We start from the raw sequence: 26,004 nt of genomic DNA on the forward strand, positions 1-26,004 counted from the left end.
TTGTCTCGCTCTTAAAACAGTGCGATTTGAAGCATAGTTCTTAACTTTAATATTCTTTCTAAGTGCAAGAACCTTCCAAGAAGCCAGAGACCCCTCTGATATTGGCTACACAGAGAGAAGACTTGATTGAAGAAGAACTGCACAAAAAAGAGACTGTTTCTACCCCTAAAAAGCAGGAAATTGTGCCTCAAAAGGAGGAAATTGTACCTCAAAGGACAGAGGTGTCTCTTCCTGCTAAACAGAAAGAGGAAGTGTTCCCCAAAGAGAAAGATGTTACAGCAAGAAAAGATGAAGGAATTGATCCTCTAAAGAAAGAGGTCTCACTTCCTTTTCAAAGGGATGTGGAAATTGTACCTAAAAAGAAAGAGGTTCCTCTTCCTGCTAAACAGGATGAGGAAATATTACCTAAAAAGAAAGAGGTCCCTCTTCCTGCTAAAAAGGAGGAAATCGTACCTCAAAAGAAAGGTGTTTATCTTCCTGCTAAACAGGATGAGAAAACATTACCAAAAAAGAAAGAGGTTCCTCTTCCTCTTAAAGATGAAGAGGCAATTGAACCTAAAAAGAAAGATGTTCCTCTTCCTGCTAAACAGGATGAGAAAATATTACCTAAAAAGAAAGAGGTTCCTCTTTCTCCTGAAAAGGATGAGACAATCGAACCTAAAAAGAAAGAAGTCCCTCTTCCTCTTAAAAAGGATGAAATTGTACCTCAAGCAAAAGAGGTTTCTCTTCCTCCTAAAAAGGATGAGGCAATTGAACCTAAAAAGAAAGAGGTTCCTCTTCCTCCTAAAAATTCCTACCAAGAAATTGTACTTCAAGAGAAGAAAGTGCCTCATATTATGACTCATGAGAAAGAGATACTTCCCACACAAATTTCAGAGAAGAAAGAAGAAAAAGAAATTTTATTCATAGAAGAAACTGCACGTCTACAGAAAGATGTGATACTTCACGCACAAATTTCAGAGAAGAAAGAAGAAAGCGAAGAGATTTTCTTCAGAGAAGTAATTACACATCTAGAGAAGGAAGTATCCTTTATACCAAAACTAGAAGAGAAAGAAGACATTTTTCCTAAAAAGAAGGATGTAGTTGCTGTCACTAAAAAAGAAGAGGTCATACTGCATCATGAGAAAGAAGTTCCTGTTCCTGCTAAAAAGCATGAAGATATTGTACCCCAAAAGAAAGAGGTGACTCCTACAAAAGGTACAATATCAGATAACATCTGATTGTCTTTTCTTCTTATTCTTTACTTTCCGGTCGTAGAATCGATTTTCTTTGAAAACTTATCTTGAACTATTTTATTGTACTAATTTCTTAGTGTCTGTGTAGTCCCATATATGTTTGTCTCTTGTCCTTTTCCAATTTGTTTTTATTCTTCTTCATTAACCTCTTACCACTCGCTAGAGTGATCTCTTGATCCTATAGATGTGAACTTTCATTTACATATTTCTTAAAACTGTGCTACCTGAAAATTAAATACTTTGATAATTAAATATAATGTTTTGGTGTCAACATGGACAGAATCTCCAAAAGATGAACTACAAAGAAAGCCAGCTACAGTTCTTTTTCCACCAAAGAAATATGAGAAGACTGAAGGTACATAAATCAAACACCACTGGATTCTTTGTAATCTTTTTATTTGACCTTCTTCTTTTAACAATTTTTTTCTCTTGAACATCTTTGTCTTCGTATTCTGTTTAAATCCCATGGGGTATACTAAGTACAGCAATCTTTTAATGTCTTTCAAGTGGGTGAAACCAAACCCCAAAATGTCCAAACTAACGCTGCACCCTGTTAAAGGTACAGATTATGAAATCCCTACAAGATAATTTGTGTAAATTTGTATAAAATGTAATGGCTCTTAAATTTAATCTCTCTTTTAAAGAGTTGTTTAAAAGCCTGAGACAGTATTCATTCATCAAGTTATTTTTCAGCAAAGACACATTTCCTACTTTTTTGTACGAAGTATACCCCGTTACCAGATTTATGATTCATCTCCATTACAAACGTAATATCTTTCTCTATGAATCTCTTGGTTCCACTGTTGGGTAAAATATTCTTCACAATTTTTCACCACATCCAAGATCTTCAAGAGTCAACTTCTGTCCTGAAGAAGGATGAAGTCATGCAATCAGACAATCGGAAAATTGCAATGAAGACAATGCTAATGGAAGAAATTTCTAAAGAGCACGTCTCTCATCAAAAACCTGTATCACACACAGAAATACTGTATGACGGAAGAAAGAGCACAGAAATTGACAGTTTACAAATTTCAAAACTGGAGGATTCTTCCAAAGAAAGTAGATTGTCTTCAGAATATTTTAGTATGAGTGAAAACGTTTCTGATGAAAAGCCACCTAGAGCACTTGTAATGACAGGTAAGATATATATATAAAAAAAAAAAAAACGGAAACCAGTGCTTACATTATGATTTCAAAATTGTGGATATGATCACTGAGAGTTTAGAGGAATTGCGTCTTTTATAAGGAGCAACCCCTCTAAACTCTCAGTGATCAGATATCTCCAATGTCAAAATAATGAAATTAGAATAGTTGTTTCAGTCAGAGACAACATTAATCTTCTGTAATTCTCCTTTTACAGAAGCTACTTTTCAACATTATTCTTTTGAAGTGCAAGAACCTTCTAAAAAGCCAGAGGTTGCTCAGTTATTGGCTACTGAGAGAGGAGATTTAATTGAGGGCATAGGTTATATGAAACCAGTTGCTTCAGATAGTAAATTAGAAGATGAAGGCAAAGTACCTCAAAAAAGAGAGACTGATGCTTGTCACCAGAAAAAGAAAATTGCAGACAAACTGCCTAAAAAAGATTTTGTTATTGGGCCTAAAAAGGAAGAAATTGTGCCCCAAAACGAAGAAATTGTACTTAAAAAGAAAATGTTTGCTGTTTCTCCTGTAAAGGATGAGGTTCCTCTTCCTCTCAGAAAAGATGAAGAAATAGTAGTCCAAAACAATGAGGTTGCTTTTTCTCACAGAAAGGATGAGGAAATGTTACCTATAAAGAAAGAGGTTCCTCTTCCTCCTAAAAGAAAAGACAAAATTGCTCTTCAAAAGAAAGAGGTTAAACAGGAAGAGGAAATGTTACCTAAAAAGAAAGCTGTTCGTTACAGAAAGGATGAGGAAATTATATTTGAAAAGAAAGAGATTGTTCTTCTTCCCAGAAAGGAAGATGAAATGGCTCTTCAAAAGAAAGAGGTTCCTCTTCCAGCTAAACAGGCTGAGGAAATGTTACCTAAAAAGAAAGATGTTTCTCCCAGAAAGGATGAGGAAACATTGCTTAAAAAGAAAGATGTTCCTCTTCCTTCTAAAAAGAAAGATGAAATTGTATCTCAAAAAAGATATGTTGATCTTCCCCTTAAAAAGGAAGAGGAAATTGCACTTCAAAAGAAAGAGGTTTCTCCTCCTGCTAAACGGGATGAGGAAATGTTACCTAAAGAGAAATATATCCCTCCCAGAAAGGATGAGGAAATCTTGCCTAAGAATAAAGAGGTTCCTCCTCCCCATAAAAAGGAAGAGGAAATTGCACCTCAAAAGAAAGAGGTTCCTCTTCCTGCTAAACAGTACGAGGATATGTTACCTAAAAAGAACGATGATTCTCTCAGAAAGGATGAGGAAATTGCATTTGAAAAGAAAGAGAAGGTTCTTCCTCCAAGAACTGATAAGGAAATATTGCGTAAAAAGAAAGAATTTCCTCTTCCTCTTATAAAGGACGATACTATTGTATCTACAAATAAAGTGGTTCTTCCCCCTCCCAGGGAGGAAGAGGAAATATTCCTGAAAAAGAAAGAGGTTTCTCTTCCTGGTAAAAAGGAAGAAGAAATTGTATCTATCAAGAAAGGGGTTCCTCATAGAAAGGATGAGAAAATTGCTCCTCGTAAGAAAGAGGTTATTTTTCCTCCCAGAATGTGTGATGAAATATTGTCTAAGGAGAAAGAAATCCCTCTTCCTTCTAAAAAAGATGAGGAAATTGTACCTAAAAATAATGAGGTTCCTTTTCCTCATAATGAAGAGAAATCAGTAACTCAGAATGATGCTCCCACACTGACAGCAGAAGTAGTAGTTCCAATGGAAAGGAATCAGGTTGTCACTGCTTCTAAAACAGAAGAAACTGTACCTCAGACGAAAGAGATAATGCCCACACAAATTGCAAAGGAGAAAGAAGAAAGTACACTTAAAAGAACAGAAGTTGCTCCCTCTCTTGATAGGGAAGAAATTACATGTCCACAGAAGGAAATGTCCCACAAACTGGAAGAGAAAGAAGATGCTTTGCCAAAAAAGGTTGTTCCATTTTCTCAAGTAGAAGAACTCTTTTCTGAGCCTAAACCACAGGAGGAAGATGTTGAGCCTAAAAAGAAAGAAATGGTTGCCGTCACTATAAGAGCAGATTCTATTGTACCTCAAAAGAAAGAGGTGACCCCTACACAAGGTATAATGACATGAGACAACATCTTGTGTTATCTTAGTCTAAAACTTGGTTTCTTAGAAATTATTTTCTTTGAACTTCTTTTAATCTTATACTGAGTTGTTTATATGTCTGTGTGGTCTCGTATGTCACTTGTCTGCTGTAATCAATATTTATTGACACAGAAAGTAGAAATTTTCTTACAATTACATCAAGTTGGATACTGCCAGAGGACAAACAACACAAAACATTCAGGACATTTATTTTATTTTCCTTTTTTTTTTTTTTTTTTTTGCTCTCTGACTAACCTCTTTTTTGTCCTGTCTTGAAGTCATAAATACAGTTATGACCCCTGATCTTTAAGTATGAGTGTTCGTCATTTTTCCTTTTTAGTGTGTAAAAACTTTTTATATTATATTTGATGAGTCTAATGGTAAAATGGCAAAAACAATTTACATTTTTTATTTAAAAATAAAAAGGTTTGGGTTTTTATAATGTAAAATGTTATTTGTGATGTAAAGTGACAGAACCAGAGAAGAAACCATCTCCAGAAAAGATACCATCTCTAGAGAAGACACCTGTTTCTTTGAAAGAAGTGGCACCCCCAAAAGGTACAATGGGGATTCTTCAACAACTCTTTTTATGTCATACTAAATTTTATGTTTCAGTTTGTCAAATTATTGTGGTCTCTTTTCATTGTTTGTCCTGTTTTTGACAAGTCGAATCCTTCATATCTTGTACATATCATATCTTTTTGTTCATCATAACTTCATAATTTTTCTCATCATAACACATTTAAATTTGTAATTTTCACAGTTGAAAAGAAACCATCTCCACAACCTGAAAGAAAGAAAGAATCTTTGCCAGAGCCTCAGGCAAAGACAGTTTCCCCAGAAGGTATTTATTTGTTTGATATGTATGTGATATGTTTTGTCTAACAACAAGAGCTTGTTTCTTTAGCATATTTTAACCTCAATAGAGGGCCTTAACATACTGTACATTTGCTGTCATATTTTTATGTTGTTCTGTATCATGTGTGTTCTGTGTGTGTAACAATATTGGTCTTCTTAGAAGTCTCGAACAGTCTTAATGATAAAAAGTTCACGCTTAGTGAACCTCTCTGACTTGGTAATTAGTCTTTAATTTTATCACAATTTTGTGTCGTTAAGACACGATCTCTTTGGGGTGCTTAAAACATGTTCTGTCAAATCTATGTGAATGCATGTCCTTGTAGTTGTTTGCATGAGTTATTAATACTGACTAATAATGTCTACAGCAAATATCTTCAAATTTTCTTACAATAGTTACTTAAAATATAAGCTGTGTGATATCTCCACATATCTCACCTCCCTATGACTGCTCATCTTGATATTCACTTGTATCTTGTATCACTTGTACAATTTTAATCTATAGAGAAACATATACAGTAATGCCATGAGAATGTTTTGCACATTACAACTAAAATAACTGCTTCTTTATTTTAACATAAGCATATAGTAGATTTAAGCAGAGCATTTCATGTGTTGTATGTCATGCTTGTAATATCTGTGTGTCTATTTCTTAACCTCGATAGAGGTTCTTTCATCACATTGTTATCTTAAATGTCTTTCGACTTAAATTTACATCAAACAACACACTTTATTTTAATTTAAAGAGGTCGATAAGAAGGCTGAAGATAAACTCATCTCTAAGCCCAAAGAAGAGAAGACAATTCCAACAAAAGGTATTATGGTAACCACAAGTCTACATCCCTGTAATGTGCTGAGAAGGAATGTCTAGTACAGAAATCTCATCATATCTTTTAAAAATTCCTTTTGAAGTACTGACACCTAAAGAACCAGAAAAACCAAAGCCTGCTCCAAAGGAAGAACCGGTACTAGTCCAACCAGTGGAAGGTACTGAAACAGAAACCCTTCTTCATAATAGCTCCCACTGTTTATAATATATCTTTATGGAATTATTTTAATTAAAAAAATTTTTTTTATAAAAGGTAGGTCATAATCTGCTTCTCAATGTAAAAACTTTGTAAGGTGTTCTGTAATGTCTGTCAAGTTGTGTTTTGTATGTGTTTCTCTTATGTGTAAGCTATTAAGTGAATGCACTCAATAGCGTCCCCTTTCCACTTAATAAAGAGAGGTGTCTTCTTTAGCAGGTTAACTCACAACCAGTGCAAATGCACATTTTCTGCACATTTTGATTTCCATTATTTAATTTAGACACTTTTCTTTGCAGTAGATAAGAAATATTGTTATTGTAACTTTTATATAACTTTTTTTTGACCACATTTCTAAATCAGATGGTGAAAAGGGACCAGTTTCTGCACCTGGACCAGGAAAGAAAGGTAAAGGCATTAAAAATGTTTAAATCTTAGTGAAAATATTTTCTCGCAGATGGTTAAGCCGTTTTAGATTATATGTTCTCTCTAATTGTATTTGTGATGTTATTTTGAAAAATGTTGTATGTTGTTAGCTTTGTCACTTTGTATGTTGTATGTCAAAGGCTTTGTCCACCTTTGTCACTTTGTCTGTTATTGATTGTGTTCTTTAGTCTTGTATTATGTATTATGTTTGTCTTGTCTTGTATTAAGTTTTGTCTTGTCATAGTTTGTTGTACTTCGAGGCCAAAGGATGTTACTGTGTTAAATGTGCTGTGGTTGTTTTTTTGTATGTACCGTTCACTTTATAATGCAATAAATTTCCAAATCTAAAGGCAAAGTTCTTAAAATAAAGGAACAAGAGGGAAGATTTGAAATTCCTACCTTGAAGAAAGCTACAAGGGTATCCAAAGATAAAGACGAAGATCAAGAAATGGCCAAACTGAAGAAAGTGCTCAAACCAGAAGAGGGGGAATATAAAGAAGGCCCAAAAGTGTATACTGAGGCTCACACTGAAGTTATCATAACTGAAAGTTATGAGGCAGAAATGCATTTTGAGACTTATGAAACTACCAAGAGAGTTGAGACAATTCAACCTGAGGTAGGCAAAAAGAGTCCTGTTGATCCTGATCAAACATCACCTCAGATAAAGCCAGACAGCGGAGTAGAAGAAAAAGCAAAGAACACGACAATAGGAAAGGTTCCCAAAAAAGATACACCAGAAGAGCCTGGCTTCACACTGAAAAAGGTTAAAAAGTTACCATTAGACAAAAAAGAAGAAGAATCTGTCAAATTAAAGCCATTTGAGAAACCTGTAAAACCGCCAGCTGAAACTGAAAAAGACACCAAAAAAGATGAAAAAGGAAGAGAACCTATTACTTTTGACAGAAGTAGAGAACCAGTTACTTTTCAGAAAGGAGAGCGACCTGAAAAGTATGAAATGCCAAAAGAACTTGATGTCCTCATGAAAAAAGAAGTGCCCTCGGTTCCTGATAAAAAGGAGCCAGAGGAAGTTGCCGTTAAAGCAGTAACTAGACCTCCCAAAGATGAAGCACCTTCAGAGCCTACAGAGAAATTATTTAAAGGTAAAGGTAAAATTCCATCTAAAGATCAGGAGTCTGAGAAGGTTCAACTTAAACCATTTACGAAGAAACCTTCAGCTGGATCACCAAAAGAAAAGGAGGTTCCAGAGCCAAAAGAACAAAAACCAATTGAATTGTCACCACTCAGTAGAGCACCAAAAGATGAAATTAAAAAAGAACCAAGTATTCCACCGAAAAGAGTTGAGAGTCAAGAAACTCCAGACAAAGGTAAAGAGGTTCAGAAGATACCAACTAAAGTACCCGTAGATGACAAAAAGATGCTGCCTAAAAAGGTTACCCCGGTAAAGGACATTACACTAAAGGAAGATGAGAAGAAGCCTATAGTCACCAAAAAGAGTATTTTACCCAAAGAGGCTGAAGAGAAAGAAGACATAATTCTAAAACCCGTTGAGCATGAAAAGGGTGGTTTAGAGCCTGAAAAGATTCCTTCGCCCAAGGTTGGGAAACCAAAGCCAACTGAATTAGTTCCTGTGGAGAGGAAGCCTAGTGAGGATTTAGCAAAGAAGCCTAAGAAAGTTTCACCCAAAGACTCAATTGAAGCTGTTATCTTGAAAAAAGTACCTTCAAAGGTTTCACCTGAAACTCTTCCGATTCCTGAAGTTGAGGACATTCAAGTCCTAAAGGAGCTGTCTCCTGGAGCTGTACAGTTAAGAAAAGTGTCAACCCAGTTTGAGGAAGAAGTATTTGAAGAAGAGTTTGAGGCTGAATTTGAAGCTGAAGATGAAGAAGAAGCGTGGGGATGGGAGGTTGCTTCTCGAGATAGTTATGGCTCAGAAGGCTCTGAAGAAAGATATTTGGAGGAAGGGGCACTTGAGACTCCTGGGATGCCAGGGGGTAGACGAGGTGAGAGGGTGGCTGTGAACTACACCATTGAATGCCTCATTTTCCGTGCTATGGAAACCAGCCCCCTATTGTTATTTATTTTCTTCCCAGATAATTTCCATGTCTACATCCATGTCCATCCACATAAAACTGCTAAATCTTGTCTGCCGCCTTCTTCATCTTCTTTCGATCTTCATTGTGGCATGTGTGTTGTATTTGAATGTCTTTTCACCTTGTTTGTTGTTTATATTTGTGTCTTCATTGATCTATGAAGCACTGGTGGTAGGAACGGTTATCGTATTTGGATCATAACTCGTCATCTAACTTCCCATTAATTGGAAGCATGATTTTTATCATCTTCATGACCCTTCGTTTAGCATTTTCCCGTTTGTCTCTAAGTGTTTCTTCATCACTTGACATTTTAATAAAATTTTTCACGTCCAAGAATTGAAAATAATAGATTTTTGCTTGTTCAGAGGGAAAGCCTAAAGAGGAAGCTGGAAGAGGCAGAGGCTTGAAACGTATGTTTATTTATTAAATTTGTTCCCTTAGCCATTTTAAACCATTTATATATTCACTCATGACAGCTCTTGTATCTGTTTGAAATGTGCTTACTAATCATTAATCTTACTACATTACAGCAAGACAAACTCCTTCTCCTGGTGATGGTGGAAGGGGTAGAGGCCTGAAGCCTGGCGCTGGTGGTGACAAACCTCCAGGAGATTCACCATTTGGTTTCCAGCTCAAAGCGGTCCCCCTGAAGTTTGTGAAGGAGATCAAAGATATTGTGTTGCAGGAGGCTGAGTCAATCGGCTCCTCGGCTGTATTTGAGTGCCAGATCTCTCCATCTACTGCTATCACCACCTGGATGAAAGATGGAAGCAATCTAAGGGAGAGTCCAAAGCACAAATTCACATCTGATGGCAAAGACCGCAAACTGCAAATCATTGATGTACAGCTTTCAGACACTGGAGAGTACACATGTGTTGCTAAGCTTGGCAACAAGGAGAAGACCTCAACAGCTAAACTTATTGTTGAAGGTAGTGCACTGATTATGAGTAAAAATATGAATATACTGTCATCTCATTTAAAAGATATACTGTATACAAAAAAATAATACCACATGAATTGAGATTTTCTTCTGTTTTTTATTTTTGATAGAGTTACCAGTGAAGTTCACAAAGACTCTGGAGGAGGAAATGTCTGTGATTAAGGGACAGCCAATGTACATGACCTGTGAGTTGAGCAAGGACAGGGATGTGGTCTGGAAGAAGAACGGAAAAGAGCTCAAGCAAATTGCTGGCAAAATTCAAATCAATGTTATTGGACTGCAGCGCTCTGTGACGATCCAAGACACAAATGATGATGATGCTGGTGTTTACACTTGCGAGTGTGAGGACATCAAGACACAAGCCAATGTCAAAGTCATTGGTATGCACATGGGCATCTTTATAGTTATTTACTTTATCTATTAATAGTTTTGCACCAAAAATGTCTAAACTAAATATCTACCTTTGCAGAAATAATCAGAGATTGGTTGACAAAACCTTTGAGGGACCAGCATGTAAAACCAAAGACTAATGCCACATTCAAGTGCGAACTGTACAAGGACACTCCCAACTGGAAGTGGTTCAAGGGAGATGAAGAAATTCCTACTGACCCTACAAATAAGACTGAAGTGAAAAAGGATGGAAAAGATATCACTCTTACAATCAAGAATGCTCAACCTGATGATGTTGGAGAGTATGCCATAGAAGTTGAGGGCTGTAGATATGCAGCAAAACTCACTCTTGGAGGTGTGTTAGACAGACTTTTCATTTATTACCTTTTGCAGAATATTGTTTTTGTATTCCCTTTAAATACTATTTTTGACTGTCAAAAATATAGAGCGTGAAGCTGAGATCTTGAAGCCTCTTGCTAGTATGGAGGTAGTCGAGAAAGGGGAGGCCAACTTTGAAACTGAAATTTCAGAAGATGATGTGCCTGGAGAATGGAAACTTAGAGGACAGGTTCTGACAAGATCACCGGTAAGATAATATATAATTAAAGAAGATGCAGCTTTATAAAGGCTATTTTACACAAGTAATTATATAATTTTTCATCCTCAGACATGTGATATCAGAGCAGAGGGAAATAAAAGATTCCTCACACTGAAAAATATTCAACTTGACCAGGCTGGAGAAGTCTCTTACCAAGCTTTAAATGCCATCACCAGTGCAATGCTAACAGTCAAAGGTATGTTGATGAGCATAAAATGTATGTCTGAACAAGAAATGCAGTATTTATAAACTGAAGAGGGTGAAAAATAACTATCTTGTGATAACTGTTATTCACACCTATAGAAATTGAAATGGACTTCACAGTCCCATTGAAGGATGTTACTGTGCATGAAAAGAAACAGGCAAAGTTTGAGTGCACGATCACTAAAGATGTGCCTAAAGTCATGTGGTTGAGAGGATCTGATATTGTAACATCAGACCAAAAATATGATATCATTGATGATGGAAAGAAACACATGTTGGTCATAAACCACTGTGAATTTGAGGATGAGGGAGAATACACTATTGAAGTGTTGGGTAAAACATCAACAGCCAAACTGACAGTTGAGGGTAAGTTTTCATTCAAGCCATATTTCAGTCACCATGGGGTCCTCTGAAAAAATGTGTTTTGTTCACAAAATCACCAAGCTAAAATGGTTTTGCAATGGACTAACACATTATAGGTATGCGGCTGAAATTCATCTCGCCGATATCGGATCAAACTGTTAAGGAAGGGAAAACGGCTCGGTTTGAGCTTGAACTGTCCCATGACAGTGTACCAGTGACATGGCACAAAAATGAGATAAAATTGCATCCGAGCAGAACTGTACTTATGCATGTTGATGGAAAGAAACATATACTAGAAATCAAGGATGCTACTCTAGATGATACTTGCCAAATAAAAGCAGAGGCTAAAGGATTGTCGACAACAGCAAACCTGACGGTGCTAGGTAACTTTTTATATATATGATGGTGGTGATAAAATAAGTGGTCTTGAAATCTGTAATCTAGTGAACATTAACTAAACAATAATCATATAAAACAGTGTTTTATTCCACAAACTACATTACTGGTTCTCTAAACTTTTTTACTTTTTAAATTTTATTTACTTTAATATAGAGGGAGATGCCTACTTCACAATTAAACTGCAAGATTACACTGCAGTTGAGAAAGATGAGGTCAATCTTGACTGTGAGCTCAGCAAAGATGTTCCTGTGAAATGGTTCCACAATGAGACTGAAATTAAAGCCTCCAAGATGATTACCATAAAGGTTGAAGGAAAACGAAGAATCCTAAACATCAAAAAAATTGAGGACAAAGAAAAAGGATTGTATGTTTGCGACTGTGGAACAGACAAGACTTCGGCCACCATGAACATTGAAGGTCAGTGTTCAAGGTTATGGTCATATGGTCACCTTTTTTTTGCTCTAAATTGCTCTACAAAAATACCTGTAATGTTTCAGGTCTTTTTTGTTCTATATAAATAATCTCTCTCTCTCTCTCTCTCTCTCTCTCTCTCTCTCTCTCTCTCTCTCTCTCTCTCTCTCTCTCTCTCTCTCTCTCTCTCTCTCTCTCTCTCTCTCTCTCTCTATATATATATATATATATATATATATATATATTTATTTATTTATTTTTCAGCTCGTGACATCAAAGTGGTGCGACCCATGTATGGTGTTGAGCTCTTCGATGGTGAGACAGCACGTTTTGAGGTGGAAATCTCTGAAGATGATGTCCATGGCCAATGGAAACTGCAAGGAGAAGTCCTCTCTTCATCACCGGTAAGGCTACTGAAACTATTTGAAATGGTGACAAATGTAACATTTGCATGAACGACTTGTATTTTTCTCTTTGTGGCAATAGGATGTTGAAATCATTGAAGATGGAGCTAAGCACATCTTAACTTTGTACAACTGCAAAGTGTCCCAGTCTGGAGAGGTTTCATTCCAGGGTGCCAATGCAAAATGTTCTGCCAATTTGAAAGTGAAAGGTAAATCATGCCGACATTTTATGCAGCCATTGTTGATTCTCAGTCAGTGGTTCTAAAACTTTTTCCTGCGTTCGGCAAACTTAATCAATCGAATGAAAAGTGTGGAACTCCTCAGTTCTGGGGGAAACTGCAAACTACCAATTACACTTTTAGGCTAAAAACTTTTAGGCTTTTTGTCCTAAATACATACATACATAATTCAATTCTTTAATTTTTACTGATCTACTATTTTGTAGACTGCTGTTTTATTATTTAATTATTTGGAATTAACTAGACTGCTGCTTACATTGCAATATACCAGTAAGTTATTGAAGTAAACAACTGAAACACTTTATCACAAATTAATGTTAACACAATCATTATAATGAGTTAATCAGTTTAATTAATTAATTGTGGGTGCTTGTACATTTTACTTATTTTATTTAAATCTTAAGTTTGTTTTTTGTTTTTTTGTTTTTTTGCTAAATCAGCTCACAGAGCACAGTTTGAGAGCCACTGTTACGGATTATAGGAGCATATATTTTTTTTTTTTTTTTTTTGCAGATCTTCCCATTACTTTTGTAACACCTCTGGCTGATGTGCATGTATATGAGAAAGATGATGCGAGGTTTGAGTGTGAGATCTCAAGACAGCCAAAGAGCTTCTGTTGGTTGAAAGGATCTCAGAAGATTACACCTGATGATAAATTTGAGGTACTTCAGGAGGGCAAAAGACACATTCTGGTGGTCAAATCTGCTTCCTTTGAGGATGAGGCTAAGTACATGTTTGAGGCTGAAGACAAGAGAACGTCTGCCAAACTTGTTATTCAGGGTAAGGGGGAGAAAATAATACATTATTTTAAAAAGAGTTTATGTCATGTTTTTTTTTTCCCCATAAAGTTTTAAGTGAAGACTACTGCCAGATTGAATCATGTGCTTGCATATTTCGCCAGGCATCCGTCTTGAGTTTGTCAGACCCATTAAAGATGTCACCGTTAAGGAGCGTGAGACTGCAGAATTCAGCATTGAACTCTCTCATGAGAAGGTTCAAGTCACCTGGTACAAGAATGACGTGCGTTTGCATCCAAGCAAAGTGGTGCACATGTCCGAGGATGGCAAGATCCATACTCTGTCCTTCAAAGAGGTGTCTATTGATGACACATCTCTCATTAAAGTTGAGGCTCTTGGAAAAACTTGTGAGGCAATGCTCACTGTACTTGGTAGGTGTTAAATTTTTTTGGAATTATAGTGTCTTAGACTTACTTATAATTAATTACATTCAATTTCCTCTTGTATATCAACAGAGGGAGAACCTTACTTTACTACCAAGTTGCAGGACTACACTGCAGTTGAGAAGGATGAGGTTGTCCTAATGTGCGAAATGAGCAAATCATCTGCTCAGGTGAAATGGCTCAAAGACGGCAATGAGATCACTCCCTCTAAGAATGTCCTCATCAAGGCTGATGGAAAGAAACGTATCCTGATAGTAAAGAAGGCAGAGAAGGCCAACATTGGCGATTACGCTTGTGACTGCGGCTCTGACAAAACAACAGCCAAGCTTAACATTGAAGGTATGTACTTTATGTATTTGTGTGTTTTGTTTTAAATTCAATATATAGATTAATAGATTCAATTGATAAAATCACTTTGAACTACTATGATCTAGTCTCTACTCCTCTCCTCTTCCTTTCTCTGCAGAACGTGATATTAAGGTTGTCCGTCCACTGTACAGTGTGGAGGTCACAGAGACAGAGACTGCTCGCTTTGAGACAGAAATCTCTGAGGAGGATGTTCATGGAAACTGGAAACTCAAAGGAGATGCCCTGCACCAGTCACCGGTAATTTCTTTTGCTCCAAAATACCAAAGAGTGATTTCTCAATAGCATATTAGCATAACTTACAGATGCTTTTTGGACATTTTGATGTTTATCAAAGCTATAATTAGTTAATTAGAGTTAATTAGAATAATTTAATTTAAAATAGAATCTTAATAATGAATTGTCTTAAAGGAATAGTTCATGCAAAAAATGCTAATTCTGTTATGTACACACTTCATGCTGTTCTAAACTCAAATTAATTTTTCATAAATATTTTATAATAGTCTTTACACAAAAGCACCATGAAATTATGAAAGTATTAAGTACTTATTGTGCAATATATTTGATGGATAGATTGAAATTTAAGCAAAAAATAAAGTTACTTGTGGCTTAGAACAAAATTTTCAATTTAAGGTGAACTGTTCCTTTAAGAGCTTACTGTTGGGCTCAATTGTGTAATTTTATTTGAATTACTGTGAATTGTTCTCTGTGCTAAAATTATCTTTCAAGCATGTTTTTTATTTCATTTATTAGGACTGTGAAATTAAGGAGGAAGGCACCAAGCACATGCTTATCCTTTACAATGTCCGCATGGATATGGCTGGTGGTGTAGACTTCAGTGCTGCTAATGCTAAATCTAAGGCTCAGCTCAGAGTTAAAGGTGAGAGTGATGAATACGATTCTTTCTTTGCATATTTTGGATACGCCAGAGAAATTGTATATCAGTGGACAGACTAGAAACAATTTTTGTTGAGTCACAAGACAGATGATATGTGCTGCTTTAGAATACTGTATGTGAATTAAAGGCAGTTAAATTAGTCGGCCACTGCAGTTTATCATTAGCTCGTAAATTACTCTGACAGATGTCATGTAGTGATAACAGGGTGTGAAAAGCATTTATGATGGCAGGGATTAATGTTTTACAGATAGGTTTGGCAGCCAAACATTTTTTTGTTTAGTTTTTTAATACTCATGCTTTAGAAACAAGCAGGGGACATCGTTATGACATGGCACCCCTTTTTTTGTCTATTATAATTTTACATGTAACATGTAACATTCTCCTTTTCCTGGAAAAAATCCAGTAGGTTGATTGACAGTAACAGATTTCTGAGCAGGGTGTCATTACAGGGGTGGGCTAGTGGCCAATCAGGTGTTGCGGTTATTTTAGAATCTGCATGCCATATCTAGAGAGGCTCTGTCAGTGATTGGCAGAGGCTCAACAGAACAACCTCCAATTTTTTTTCTGACCATATACATCTTAAGGAAACTCAATATGCAAATGAAGTAGGCCCCCAACGTAAGTCTCTCTCTTGCTGAATCCCACTTGTCCTGGAGGCTTATGGGCTCCAGAGCAGTGGCCTGTTGTCAGCGGGAAAGCGCTATGTGGATTTGTAGTTAAGGGATTACCAGTGTCTCTTGGAACTTGGAGGTGACTAACAATGTCTTCTCCTGAATCCAAAGCACGAATGATAGGCCTCTTGAGGCCTCTCAAGGATGTAATAGTGACAGCGGGAGAGACTGCAACCTTTGACTGCGAACTGTCTTATGAGGGCATACCTGTGGAATGGTTCCTTGGGGGTACAAAGCTGGAACCAAGTGACAGAGTAAGTGTGCATGTTGTCCTGTTTAAATGCATGTCTTTTGTGGTTTTGGGGGGAAAAAGTGCCACTTTATTGTGTATGCAATAATTGAATCATACCTGAATTAATCAATTCAAGATGGTCGCTCTGACCCTTTAGGTGATACACTGCTTATGGGATACCAGTACATGAAAACCAATTGTGGTAAATTGTGTTTAACCTCTAGGATTAAATACATATTTAACAACTGAAAGACAATTATTATTATTATTTCTGCATATTGCATGATAGTTCTTTACATTTGTGAGTTAAATGCTCTCCTCATATAAGGACCTGGGGGATCAGGATACCAGTTGAGCATTTGATCCGTGTTTTGAGATAACACACAGGGGTATTCTGCTCTGCAAGCGTTCCTCTGGTTATTTTTAACTGCTTCAACTTCAAGACTCTATGTGCAGTGGCAGGTGGCAAGAGGCCTTTTTACAGACATAGCTTGTATATACATGTAGCAATCTATGTATTTATTTATGTTTTGTTAAAAGCATTTAAATGTGTTTGCCATATCATTTGCAATGTGTGTGAGTTAGATCTGCAGTAATGGCCTATTTTACATTATACTTTTATCTTACTGAGTGTTGTGTAGCAAATGGTTTTGGTAAAAGGCCATACATTTAGGTGACGACAGCTGTGGTTCAAGATGTGCTTGTATTCCTGATATGTTTGTATGATAACTTGATTCTTAGTACAAATGAACCCTAATTCTACCAGTTGAGTTTATTTTTGGACAGATAGATATTTTGATTTCAGTGTATGTACTTTCTAGCTACTGCATTGTATTCGGAAAAGCACTCATATTAGGTTTACCAATATACATGGATTTTTATTTTATTATTATTGTGCTATTATTATCACATAAATACATTATAATGTTGTTTAACAGAACTAAAGGTATTTAATAATGGTACTGAACAATAAAAAAATTAAAAAGATTTAGCTGCAGAATGCTTGAATTGAGGATTTAAGACTGTTACGTTAATCTGTAAAAAATAAATAAATAAAACTTTTATTTTTAGTTTTATTTCTATTGATAAATTAAGGAAGATGTCAGTTGTAAACAAATCATATACAACAGTTTTCAATCTTTTCATTCATCTTAGATAATTTAGCCTTATTTGAAGTTACACAAGCCAAATGTAGGAGTGTATAAATTGGCTCCCAGGGCACATATTTGGGGCAGTAGAGGTGTGAAATTGAGAACAGTTTCTAGTGCTCAGCTGCTGATGTCTATTGCAGAGGGGCAGTAAATAGCCTCCCCCACCCTTGACACAGCAACGGGGATTGATTTATCAATTGGTTTGATTCTCACAGGTGGTAACCCGGGCAGAAGGCAGAACTCACACGCTGATCCTTAGGGATGTGAAGCTGACAGAAGCAGGAGAAGTAAAACTCACTGCAAAGGACTTCTTGACACAGGCTCAACTCATTGTAAATGGTGGGTGTCATTTGTTCACAATGAAATGTAGATTTACTGTAATTGCACCCTCTTTACTAACAAGCAGCACATGTATTTTTTTAATCGGCCTGACATGCAAACATTCAGGAGTAAGTAAATGTCTATCTATAATCTAGCTCAGGTGCTTCTCAATAACACAAAACATTCTTGAACATGTGTAAGAAAGTGTATTTCGCTGTTTCAAATAGAGATATAATAAGCCTGTCTTAAAATATTAGCACTGGAAAGTATAACTGTATTGTTAAAAACAGTGAATTGTAAAAAAAAACGAATTAAATTAATTTGCTGTACAGAGCCTCCAGTTGAATTTACCAAACCTCTGGAGGACCAGACTGTGGAAGAGGAAGCCACTGCTGAACTAGAGTGTGAAGTCTCCAAAGAGAAAGCAGAGGTCAGGTGGTTTAGAGATGGACAAGAAATTCGCAAAACCAAGAAGTATGACATGGTTGCTGATGGCTGTAAAAGAAAACTTGTTATCCATGACTGCACACTTGATGACTCAAAGACATATACCTGTGATGCTAAACAGTTCAAGACTTCAGCCTTCCTAAATGTTGAACGTAAGTCAACCAGAATGAAAAGGAAAAAAAAAATTAAATTTAAATTGTACTTATAATGAAAAAATAAATCACTGAATTTGATTACCTTTTGATTTTCAGCTCCGCATGTTGAGTTCACAAAGCCACTCCATGATGTTGAGGTCAAAGAGAAGGAATCTGCCAGATTTGAATGTGAAGTGTCTCGTGAAAGTGCAAAGGTTGGTTGTCTAATATTCAATTAAGTTTTTTATTTTTTATTAATCACCTTAAGCCTTTTATTCATCTCTTTTTCAACTGACATTTAAACTTATTTTATCAGTGTAATTCATAAGTTAAATGTTAGATATTCTGTTATGTAATATTGAATTTATCATTGAATGTTATTTCTGAAATTGAATTTATCGGTATATTCCATTGTCCCTTTTGCATAGGTTCGCTGGTTCAAAGATGGCAATGAAATCAGAAAAGGCAAAAAATATGAGATGATTTCTGAAGGGGTAAAACGTATTCTCATCATAAGCAAGTCTGTCTTTGATGACGAAGCAGAATATGAATGTGATGCCAGGACCTCCAAGTCCTCTGGAATGCTGACTGTCGTTGGTAAGTTATCCTGTTTATTTGTAGTCTAAACAGAATTCAACAGCTTACTTTGAACAGTAGACTGATTTGCTTGATTTCTCTTACAACAGAGGAGGAGACTAGATTCACAAAGAACTTGGCTAATGTTGAAGGCACTGAAACCGACAGTGTTAAACTGATTTGTGAGGTCTCCAAGCCCAGTGCGGAGGTTTCATGGTACAAGGGTGACCAAGAGTTGCCTGAAGTTGGTAGATATGAGCATATTGCAGATGGAAAAAAGAGAATCCTCATTATTAAGGGCCTCCGTATGGATGATGTTGGAGAGTACCACTGCAAACTTTCGACCTCACAGACCACAGGGAACCTGAAGATTAATGGTGAGACTTTGTCTTGTCCCTGAAAATGTATTTCATATTTTTTACTTATAAACTTTATTCCTTGTTTCTATAAACGTGCCCCATACTTGTGATTGCCGTTTTTTCTTACTTTTTTTTCTTAACCTTTTAGAACTTGCCGCTGAGTTCATTGCCAGGCCTCAAAACCAGGAAGTGGTTGAAGGTGAAAAGGCACAATTTGTGTGCTCAGTCTCCAAAGACACATATGAAGTGAAATGGCTCAAAGGAGATAAGGAACTTCAGTCAAATGACAAATATGACATTATTTCTGAGGGCAAAAAGAGAGTTCTTGTTATCAAAAATTGTGAACTCAAGGATGAGGGAGGATTTGTAGTCCTAATTGGAACCACAAGAGCCTCAGCTGATTTGACTGTGCTTGGTATGTACAGCATGTTGCGTTATTTTTTTTGTGTGTTTTTTTCTTTGAGAAATGCTGACAGAAATTCTGATGTTTTGCTGTGTTATATTACAGAAAAGCTCAGGATTGTCACTCCTCTCAGAGACATAAAGGCAAATGAAGGACAAGAAACTGTCCTCAATTGTGAAGTTAACACTGAGGATGCAAAGGCAAAATGGCTGAAGAATAATGAGACATTATTTGAAAGTAGCAAGTTCATCATGGTCCAGAAGGACAATGTATTCTCTCTGAGGATCAAAGACACCCACAAATCAGATGAGGCCAACTACACCATTACACTGACCAACCAGCGTGGTGAAACTGCAAATAGCTCTGCCAACCTTACTGTGCAAGGTATGACATACACGGATGTCCTTTATTTTTTATAGTTAATAGTTTTTTTACTTTGAGCGTAAGAATCCAAGTTAAGTTGCAAAACTATTGACTTGGGCTCCAAAGTAGAGACTCATGAACAAAAGTCTATATGTCTGCAAGGAAAATATTTTCTCTGAATACTGCAACTGTGTTTATATAAAAGGCAATCTCTCATGAACCATCTGCCAAAAAAACCCCCATAAAATTTTCCATTGAGTGGGTATTTAGTGGACTGTTTTGAATTAGTTTAACAGTAAAGGGGTTTTAATGTTGTAAGTAAAAGCTGACGTACGTTTTTGACAAGTAGTAAAACATTATTTTAAAGGATTTAATTATTATAAAATATATTTAAATATAAAATAACATACTTATATAGTCATATATTTCTAATAAATATGACATTAATTGTCGTGCAAAATACTTTATACAACTAACCTGCATCATATTGCAGTGACATTTTAAGTAAATGGATTTGAGACTTAGACTTTGTTCCAAAATCACATGCCTAGTTAACTTACCATACACCTTAATTTCCACAGAGGAAGATCTTAGAATCATTGTTCCTCCTGAGGATGTTGACACACAGGAGAAAAAGACCATCAGCTTCTCATGCAAGGTGAACAGACCAAATGTGACAGTACAGTGGATGAAGGCAGGTCAGGAAATCAATCTTAGCAAGAGAATTCTATATCGTGTGGACAAGGACAAGCACACTCTGACCATTAAGGACTGCAGCCTTGCAGACGAAGGTGAATACACTGTAGTTGCTGGTGCTGCTAAGGCAACGGCAGAACTGATCATTAGTGAGGCACCCACTGATTTCACCACTCAGCTCAGAGACCAAACCATCACAGAGTTTGAGGATGCTGAGTTCACTTGTGAACTTTCCAAAGAGAAGGCTGAAATCAAATGGTACAGAGATGGCAGGGAGATCAGAGAAGGACCCAGGTAAGATGCATTGTGTTGTTCTGAGTGCTTTTGTTAAGGGCATTTTTGTTGGGTTGAGGATGTTTAATATGCATTTTATGTTTATTTTTTTAGATTCCAATTTGAGAGAGATGGCAAAACATGCAGACTGCGTATAAAGGAGTGCAGACCAGATGATGAGTGTGAATATGCCTGTGGAGTGGATGACAAGAGAAGCAGAGCCCGTCTTTTTGTTGAGGGTAAGTTTGTTTCAGTGTCCATCCAAAACCTGAAAATATCACAGAATTTTAAAATGTGTAATTTCCAGGCGTAGAATAGTCATGGAAATGAGTGAAATCTTAAATGTTCTTTATGACGTTTTCACCTCTTTAGAAACCCCTGTGGAGATTGTCAGACCACCCACAGATGTGTTTGAGCCCCCAGGCTCAGATATTGTGTATGAAGTTGAGCTCAACAAAGACAGAGTTGAGGTCAAATGGCTGAGGAACAACATGACCATTGTCCAAGGTGATAAGTACCAGATGATGAGCGAGGGTAAGATTCACAGGCTTCAAGTGTGTGAAATTAGGCCACGTGATCAAGGCGAGTACAGATGCATTGCCAAGGACAAAGATGCCAGAGCCAAGCTTGAGCTTGCTGGTAAGACATTACATATATATATCTTTATTAAAAATTAAATGTTTTACAAGCAAAGCACAATCACATTCAATGCATGTTTACAAAGCCCTGGTGTTTCTCCACAGCCATACCAACAATTAAAACCTTGGATCAAGACCTGGTGACAGATGCTGGAAAGCCATTTGTTATGGCAGTTCCTTACAACGCTTACCCACATGCTGAGGCTGAGTGGTTCTACAATGAAATCAGTCTGCCAAAAGACAATATTCACACTTCTATCGACAGGACAGAGTACAGGCTTAAGGACCCTAAGAAGTCAGAGGAAGGCTGCTATAAAATCATCATCCAGAACAAACATGGAAAAGGAGAGGCTTTCATAAACCTAAAAGTTATTGGTAAGTTATTTTCATAGTATATCATTTTGTTTTGTAATACATCCCAATATTGTATAGTTGTTTAAAAATATTGCTTTTTTCTCAGATGTTCCTGGGCCTGTGAAGAACCTTCATGTTGTTGACACTGCTGACGGTGAGGTCAGCATTTCCTGGGAAGAGCCTGAGAGTGATGGTGGCACCAAGATCTTGGCTTATGTGGTTGAGAGACGTGATATCAAACGTAAGACCTGGACTCTGGCCACTGACTGTGCCGATAGCACAGAGTACTGTGTAACTGGCTTGCAGAAAGACTCCAAGTACCTCTTCCGTGTCTGTGCACGCAACCGAGTCGGAAGTGGACCCAATGTTGAGACAGATAAAGCTGTTCAAGCCAAGAATAAGTTTGGTAAGTCAAGAATATCCGAAAGTCAAGTTTTTGTGCACCCTAGCCAATGATTCTCAATTTGTTTTTTAATTGTACACACTCCAGATGTTCCTGATCCACCACAGAAAGTTATTGTTGAAAATGTCAACAAGTTTAGTGCCACCGTCTCTTGGGAACCACCACTGTTCGATGGTGGATCTGAGATCACATCATACATTATTGAGCTACGTGATAGAACTTCTGTGAACTGGGCTCCGGTCATGGTGACCAAACCACATGAACGCACAGCTATCATTAATGATGTTATTGAGAACAAAGAATACATCTTCCGCATTAAGGCTGAGAACAAGGCTGGAATTGGCAAACCAAGTGCTGCCACTAACCCAGTGAAGATCATGGACCCTATCGGTTTGCAAAATCCCAAATATCATTATTTTAGCACACATGAAAGCTTTCACATGTAATATATGTATTCAATGTTTTGATTCACAGAGAGACCAAGCCCTCCACTGAATTTGACACACTCTGAACAGACCAAGGATTCCTGTCTGTTGACATGGGAGACTCCCTTAAAAAATGGAGGCACAGCGATCACTGGCTACGTCATTGAGAGATGTGAAGAAGGCACAGACAAGTGGCTCAGATGCAATGCTAGGCTTTGCCAGGACCTGTTGTACAGGGTAAGTGTGCTAGCTTTTCAATCTTTGCCAAAGACCAACCTGAAATATATGCTTTTTAATGCTATTTAAGCATAGGAAACATCATTTATGGGACAGTCAATGTTAGACTTTGAATTTAGCTATCAATTTTGAGATTTCAGTATTTCCCCTATTCTAATGTCTTGTTTGCCTGAAATAGTGAACTACCTCCTTGTGAACTGACTTTCCTTGAAAGAGATTTTGTCTTTGATTGTTATAGTGCTTAATAGTATGTTACGAAATGCTTGTGATTAAATAATTTCCACAGATGTCAGGCCTGAAATTTGGAAAAAAATACAGCTATAGAGTACTTGCTGAGAATGCGGCCGGGCAGTCTGACCCTTCAAACATGGTTGGACCTGTGTTGGCAGATGATCCACACTGTAAGTGATTTCTGCGTCATTGCGCCCTACAGAACTATTTGATATATTTGAATCTTCAAGTCAAATCAAGATGCTTACTACATGATTTGCTTCTCTTGACGCAGTTGCACCCACTCTGGACTTGAGTGCATTTAAGGATGGTCTGGAGGTCATTGTCCCTAACCCTCTTGCAATTCGTGTCCCCATCACTGGGTACCCGGTGCCCACAGCAAAGTGGACGTTCGGTGAAAATGTGCTAACGGCTGGTGAACGTGTGTCCATGGTTACAAAGTCAACCTTCACAGAGCTCATTATAACCCCAAGTGTGCGTCCTGACAAAGGCACATACTCCTTGATGCTGGAAAATGATGTGACCAGTGTCTCAGGAGAGATTGAAGTTAATGTCATTGGTACGCACAATATTTTATTATAGTCATGTATACATCAATTTACAATTCAGAAAGGAAAAAGTAAAGAGTTATACTTTTTTATCCTGCAGCATCTCCAAGCGCACCAAAAGACTTAAAGGTTGCAGAAGTGACCAGAAAGCATGTTCACCTGATGTGGGAGGCACCTGATCATGATGGAGGCAGTCCGATCACCGGCTACCAGGTTGAGAAGCGTGAGGTCTCCAGAAAGACCTGGGTGAAGGTATAAACGTTAACATATCTTTGACCATTAATTTCTGTGAACTGTTTTGCGAACTTACAGTGATCTGTTTCCTTGTGCTTATGTCATTTTAGGTGATGTCAGGTTTGCAAGACCAGGAATACACAGTCACAGATGTTGTTGAGGGAAAGGAGTACTTGTTCAGAGTTATTGCCTGTAACAAATGTGGCCCTGGAGAACCCGCCTATATTGATGAGCCAGTGAATGTGTCTTCACCTGCAAGTAGGTTTCAATACTAATAAGAGATTAGTCAGTGTTAAATATTCACAATGTCAAAAGTATGAAATACCCCATAAATTCATGTGTTGGTGCGTGTGATTCACAGCTATACCAGACCCACCAGAAAACCTTAAATGGCGAGACAAGTCTGCTAGCAAGATCTTCTTGTCATGGGAGCCTCCCAAATGGGATGGTGGAACTGCAATTAAAGGTTATATTGTTGACAAATGTCAACGTGGCACTGACAAGTGGGAGCCATGTGGAGATCCAGTGCCTGAGCTTAAGTGAGTGATCATTTCAAATTTATTTTTTTGTAAACTTAATTGAGGTGCATACTTGCAAAAGTGAAACTAAATGAACTCTACAAACAGGTTTGAAGTGACTGGTCTCATTGAAGGACAGTGGTATGCTTATCGTGTGAGGGCTTTGAACAAACTGGGTGCCAGTAGGCCTTGCAAGGCGACAGATGAGATCTTGGCCGTTGATCCTAAAGGTACTTTATTAGATTATGCTTTCACATTCTGAGACATTATGATTGAGGTTAAGCTCAATGTTTGCTTGCTTTATTACCACTTTCACAGAGCCTCCAGAGATTCAACTAGATGCAAAGCTGCTGGCTGGCCTGACTGCTAAAGCTGGCACTAAGATTGAACTTCCGGCTGACATCACAGGCAAACCAGAGCCTAAAGTCAAATGGACCAAGGCTGACCTAGTCCTGAAGCCAGACGACAGAATCACAATTGATACCAAACCTGGCCACTCAACACTGTCCATTGCTAAGACCAAGAGGGATGATACAGCTACATACATAATTGAGGCAGTCAACAGCAGTGGCCGTGCAACTGCAACTGTTGATGTCAACATTCTAGGTTGTATGAAAAAAAAAAAAAAACATATATATAATGGAAAATAAGACTAAATTTATTTAGAGAAAATATTTTTATGAGCAGTTATTATTTCGATTATATTAATATCTAATCTTTGCTACCTCCATTTAGATAAACCTGGTCCACCAGCTGCCTTTGATATCTCTGAAATCACCAATGAGTCCTGTTTGTTGGCCTGGAATCCTCCAAGAGATGATGGTGGCTCAAAGGTGACAAACTATATTGTTGAGAGGAGAGCTGCAGACAGTGAAATTTGGCACAAGTTGTCCTCCACTGTGAAGCAGACCACATACAAAGCCACCAAACTTGTGGCTTTCAAGGAGTATATCTTTAGGGTTTATGCTGAAAATCAGTTTGGCGTTGGTCCCCCAGCAGAACATGCCCCAATAATTGCCAGATACCCATTTGGTATGTTATTTAATGCTGCTTCAACAATTCAAACACATTTTGCCTAGCTTTTTACCTGATTATTAATTAATACATATGTTCACTATATCTTAGATACCCCTGGTCCCCCATATAAATTGGAGCCATCTGATATTGCAAAGGATGCGGTAACTCTGTCCTGGTATGAGCCTGATGATGATGGTGGAAGTCCTATTACTGGATACTGGGTAGAGAGATATGAGCCTGACCATGACAAATGGATTAGATGCAACAAGCTACCTATTAGGGACACAAACTTTAGGTATGTATGGATGTCAATTCACCCTAGTATGCCATTGTTGTGTGTCATAAACTTGTTTGTTTGTATTTTAATATGTCTGAAATACAAATTTGCTTGCAGGGTAAAAGGCCTGCCCACAAGAAAGAAGTACAAGTTCCGTGTTTTGGCAGAGAATCTTGCTGGGCCTGGCAAACCAAGCAAAGAGACAGACCAGATTTTGATTAAAGATCCAATTGGTAGGATTAACATTTGATCGATATACTACTTTGCCTATTTCATCTACA

General features: G+C 37.3%; 1 protein-coding gene across 8 annotated transcripts in view; it reads left to right on the forward strand.

Annotated features, from left to right (window-relative positions):
* Nucleotides 1–26,004, forward strand: part of ttn.2 (titin, tandem duplicate 2) — a 163,009-nt gene that overhangs the window by 60,995 nt on the left and 76,010 nt on the right. For 3 of the 8 annotated variants that reach the window (XM_056265681.1, XM_056265683.1, XM_056265689.1), the window contains 48 exons: nt 64–1,197; nt 4,935–5,024; nt 5,230–5,310; nt 6,068–6,136; nt 6,234–6,308; nt 6,710–6,754; nt 7,123–8,733; nt 9,189–9,233; nt 9,354–9,752; nt 9,874–10,143; nt 10,233–10,508; nt 10,600–10,739; nt 10,821–10,947; nt 11,055–11,321; nt 11,435–11,701; nt 11,871–12,134; nt 12,393–12,532; nt 12,615–12,741; nt 13,285–13,551; nt 13,673–13,939; nt 14,024–14,290; nt 14,418–14,557; nt 15,071–15,197; nt 15,998–16,140; nt 17,485–17,608; nt 17,923–18,189; nt 18,289–18,386; nt 18,600–18,768; nt 18,858–19,124; nt 19,255–19,521; nt 19,615–19,893; nt 20,454–20,862; nt 20,956–21,080; nt 21,214–21,480; nt 21,585–21,854; nt 21,940–22,239; nt 22,324–22,626; nt 22,711–22,898; nt 23,185–23,299; nt 23,404–23,688; nt 23,778–23,929; nt 24,022–24,169; nt 24,273–24,450; nt 24,538–24,659; nt 24,748–25,035; nt 25,165–25,461; nt 25,555–25,741; nt 25,841–25,956. In XM_056265681.1, the coding sequence (XP_056121656.1) occupies nt 64–1,197; nt 4,935–5,024; nt 5,230–5,310; nt 6,068–6,136; nt 6,234–6,308; nt 6,710–6,754; nt 7,123–8,733; nt 9,189–9,233; nt 9,354–9,752; nt 9,874–10,143; nt 10,233–10,508; nt 10,600–10,739; nt 10,821–10,947; nt 11,055–11,321; nt 11,435–11,701; nt 11,871–12,134; nt 12,393–12,532; nt 12,615–12,741; nt 13,285–13,551; nt 13,673–13,939; nt 14,024–14,290; nt 14,418–14,557; nt 15,071–15,197; nt 15,998–16,140; nt 17,485–17,608; nt 17,923–18,189; nt 18,289–18,386; nt 18,600–18,768; nt 18,858–19,124; nt 19,255–19,521; nt 19,615–19,893; nt 20,454–20,862; nt 20,956–21,080; nt 21,214–21,480; nt 21,585–21,854; nt 21,940–22,239; nt 22,324–22,626; nt 22,711–22,898; nt 23,185–23,299; nt 23,404–23,688; nt 23,778–23,929; nt 24,022–24,169; nt 24,273–24,450; nt 24,538–24,659; nt 24,748–25,035; nt 25,165–25,461; nt 25,555–25,741; nt 25,841–25,956 (11,859 nt within the window). The remainder of the gene's footprint in view (nt 1–63; nt 1,198–4,934; nt 5,025–5,229; nt 5,311–6,067; nt 6,137–6,233; nt 6,309–6,709; nt 6,755–7,122; nt 8,734–9,188; nt 9,234–9,353; nt 9,753–9,873; nt 10,144–10,232; nt 10,509–10,599; nt 10,740–10,820; nt 10,948–11,054; nt 11,322–11,434; nt 11,702–11,870; nt 12,135–12,392; nt 12,533–12,614; nt 12,742–13,284; nt 13,552–13,672; nt 13,940–14,023; nt 14,291–14,417; nt 14,558–15,070; nt 15,198–15,997; nt 16,141–17,484; nt 17,609–17,922; nt 18,190–18,288; nt 18,387–18,599; nt 18,769–18,857; nt 19,125–19,254; nt 19,522–19,614; nt 19,894–20,453; nt 20,863–20,955; nt 21,081–21,213; nt 21,481–21,584; nt 21,855–21,939; nt 22,240–22,323; nt 22,627–22,710; nt 22,899–23,184; nt 23,300–23,403; nt 23,689–23,777; nt 23,930–24,021; nt 24,170–24,272; nt 24,451–24,537; nt 24,660–24,747; nt 25,036–25,164; nt 25,462–25,554; nt 25,742–25,840; nt 25,957–26,004) is intronic. The other 5 variants (XM_056265685.1, XM_056265686.1, XM_056265684.1 and 2 more) reach the window with 4 other exon arrangements.

The sequence above is a fragment of the Rhinichthys klamathensis genome, unplaced genomic scaffold (genome assembly GCF_029890125.1).
Source record: "Rhinichthys klamathensis goyatoka isolate OS25496 unplaced genomic scaffold, OSU_Roscu_1.1 h1tg000237l_1, whole genome shotgun sequence".
Classification (NCBI taxonomy): domain Eukaryota; kingdom Metazoa; phylum Chordata; class Actinopteri; order Cypriniformes; family Leuciscidae; genus Rhinichthys; species Rhinichthys klamathensis.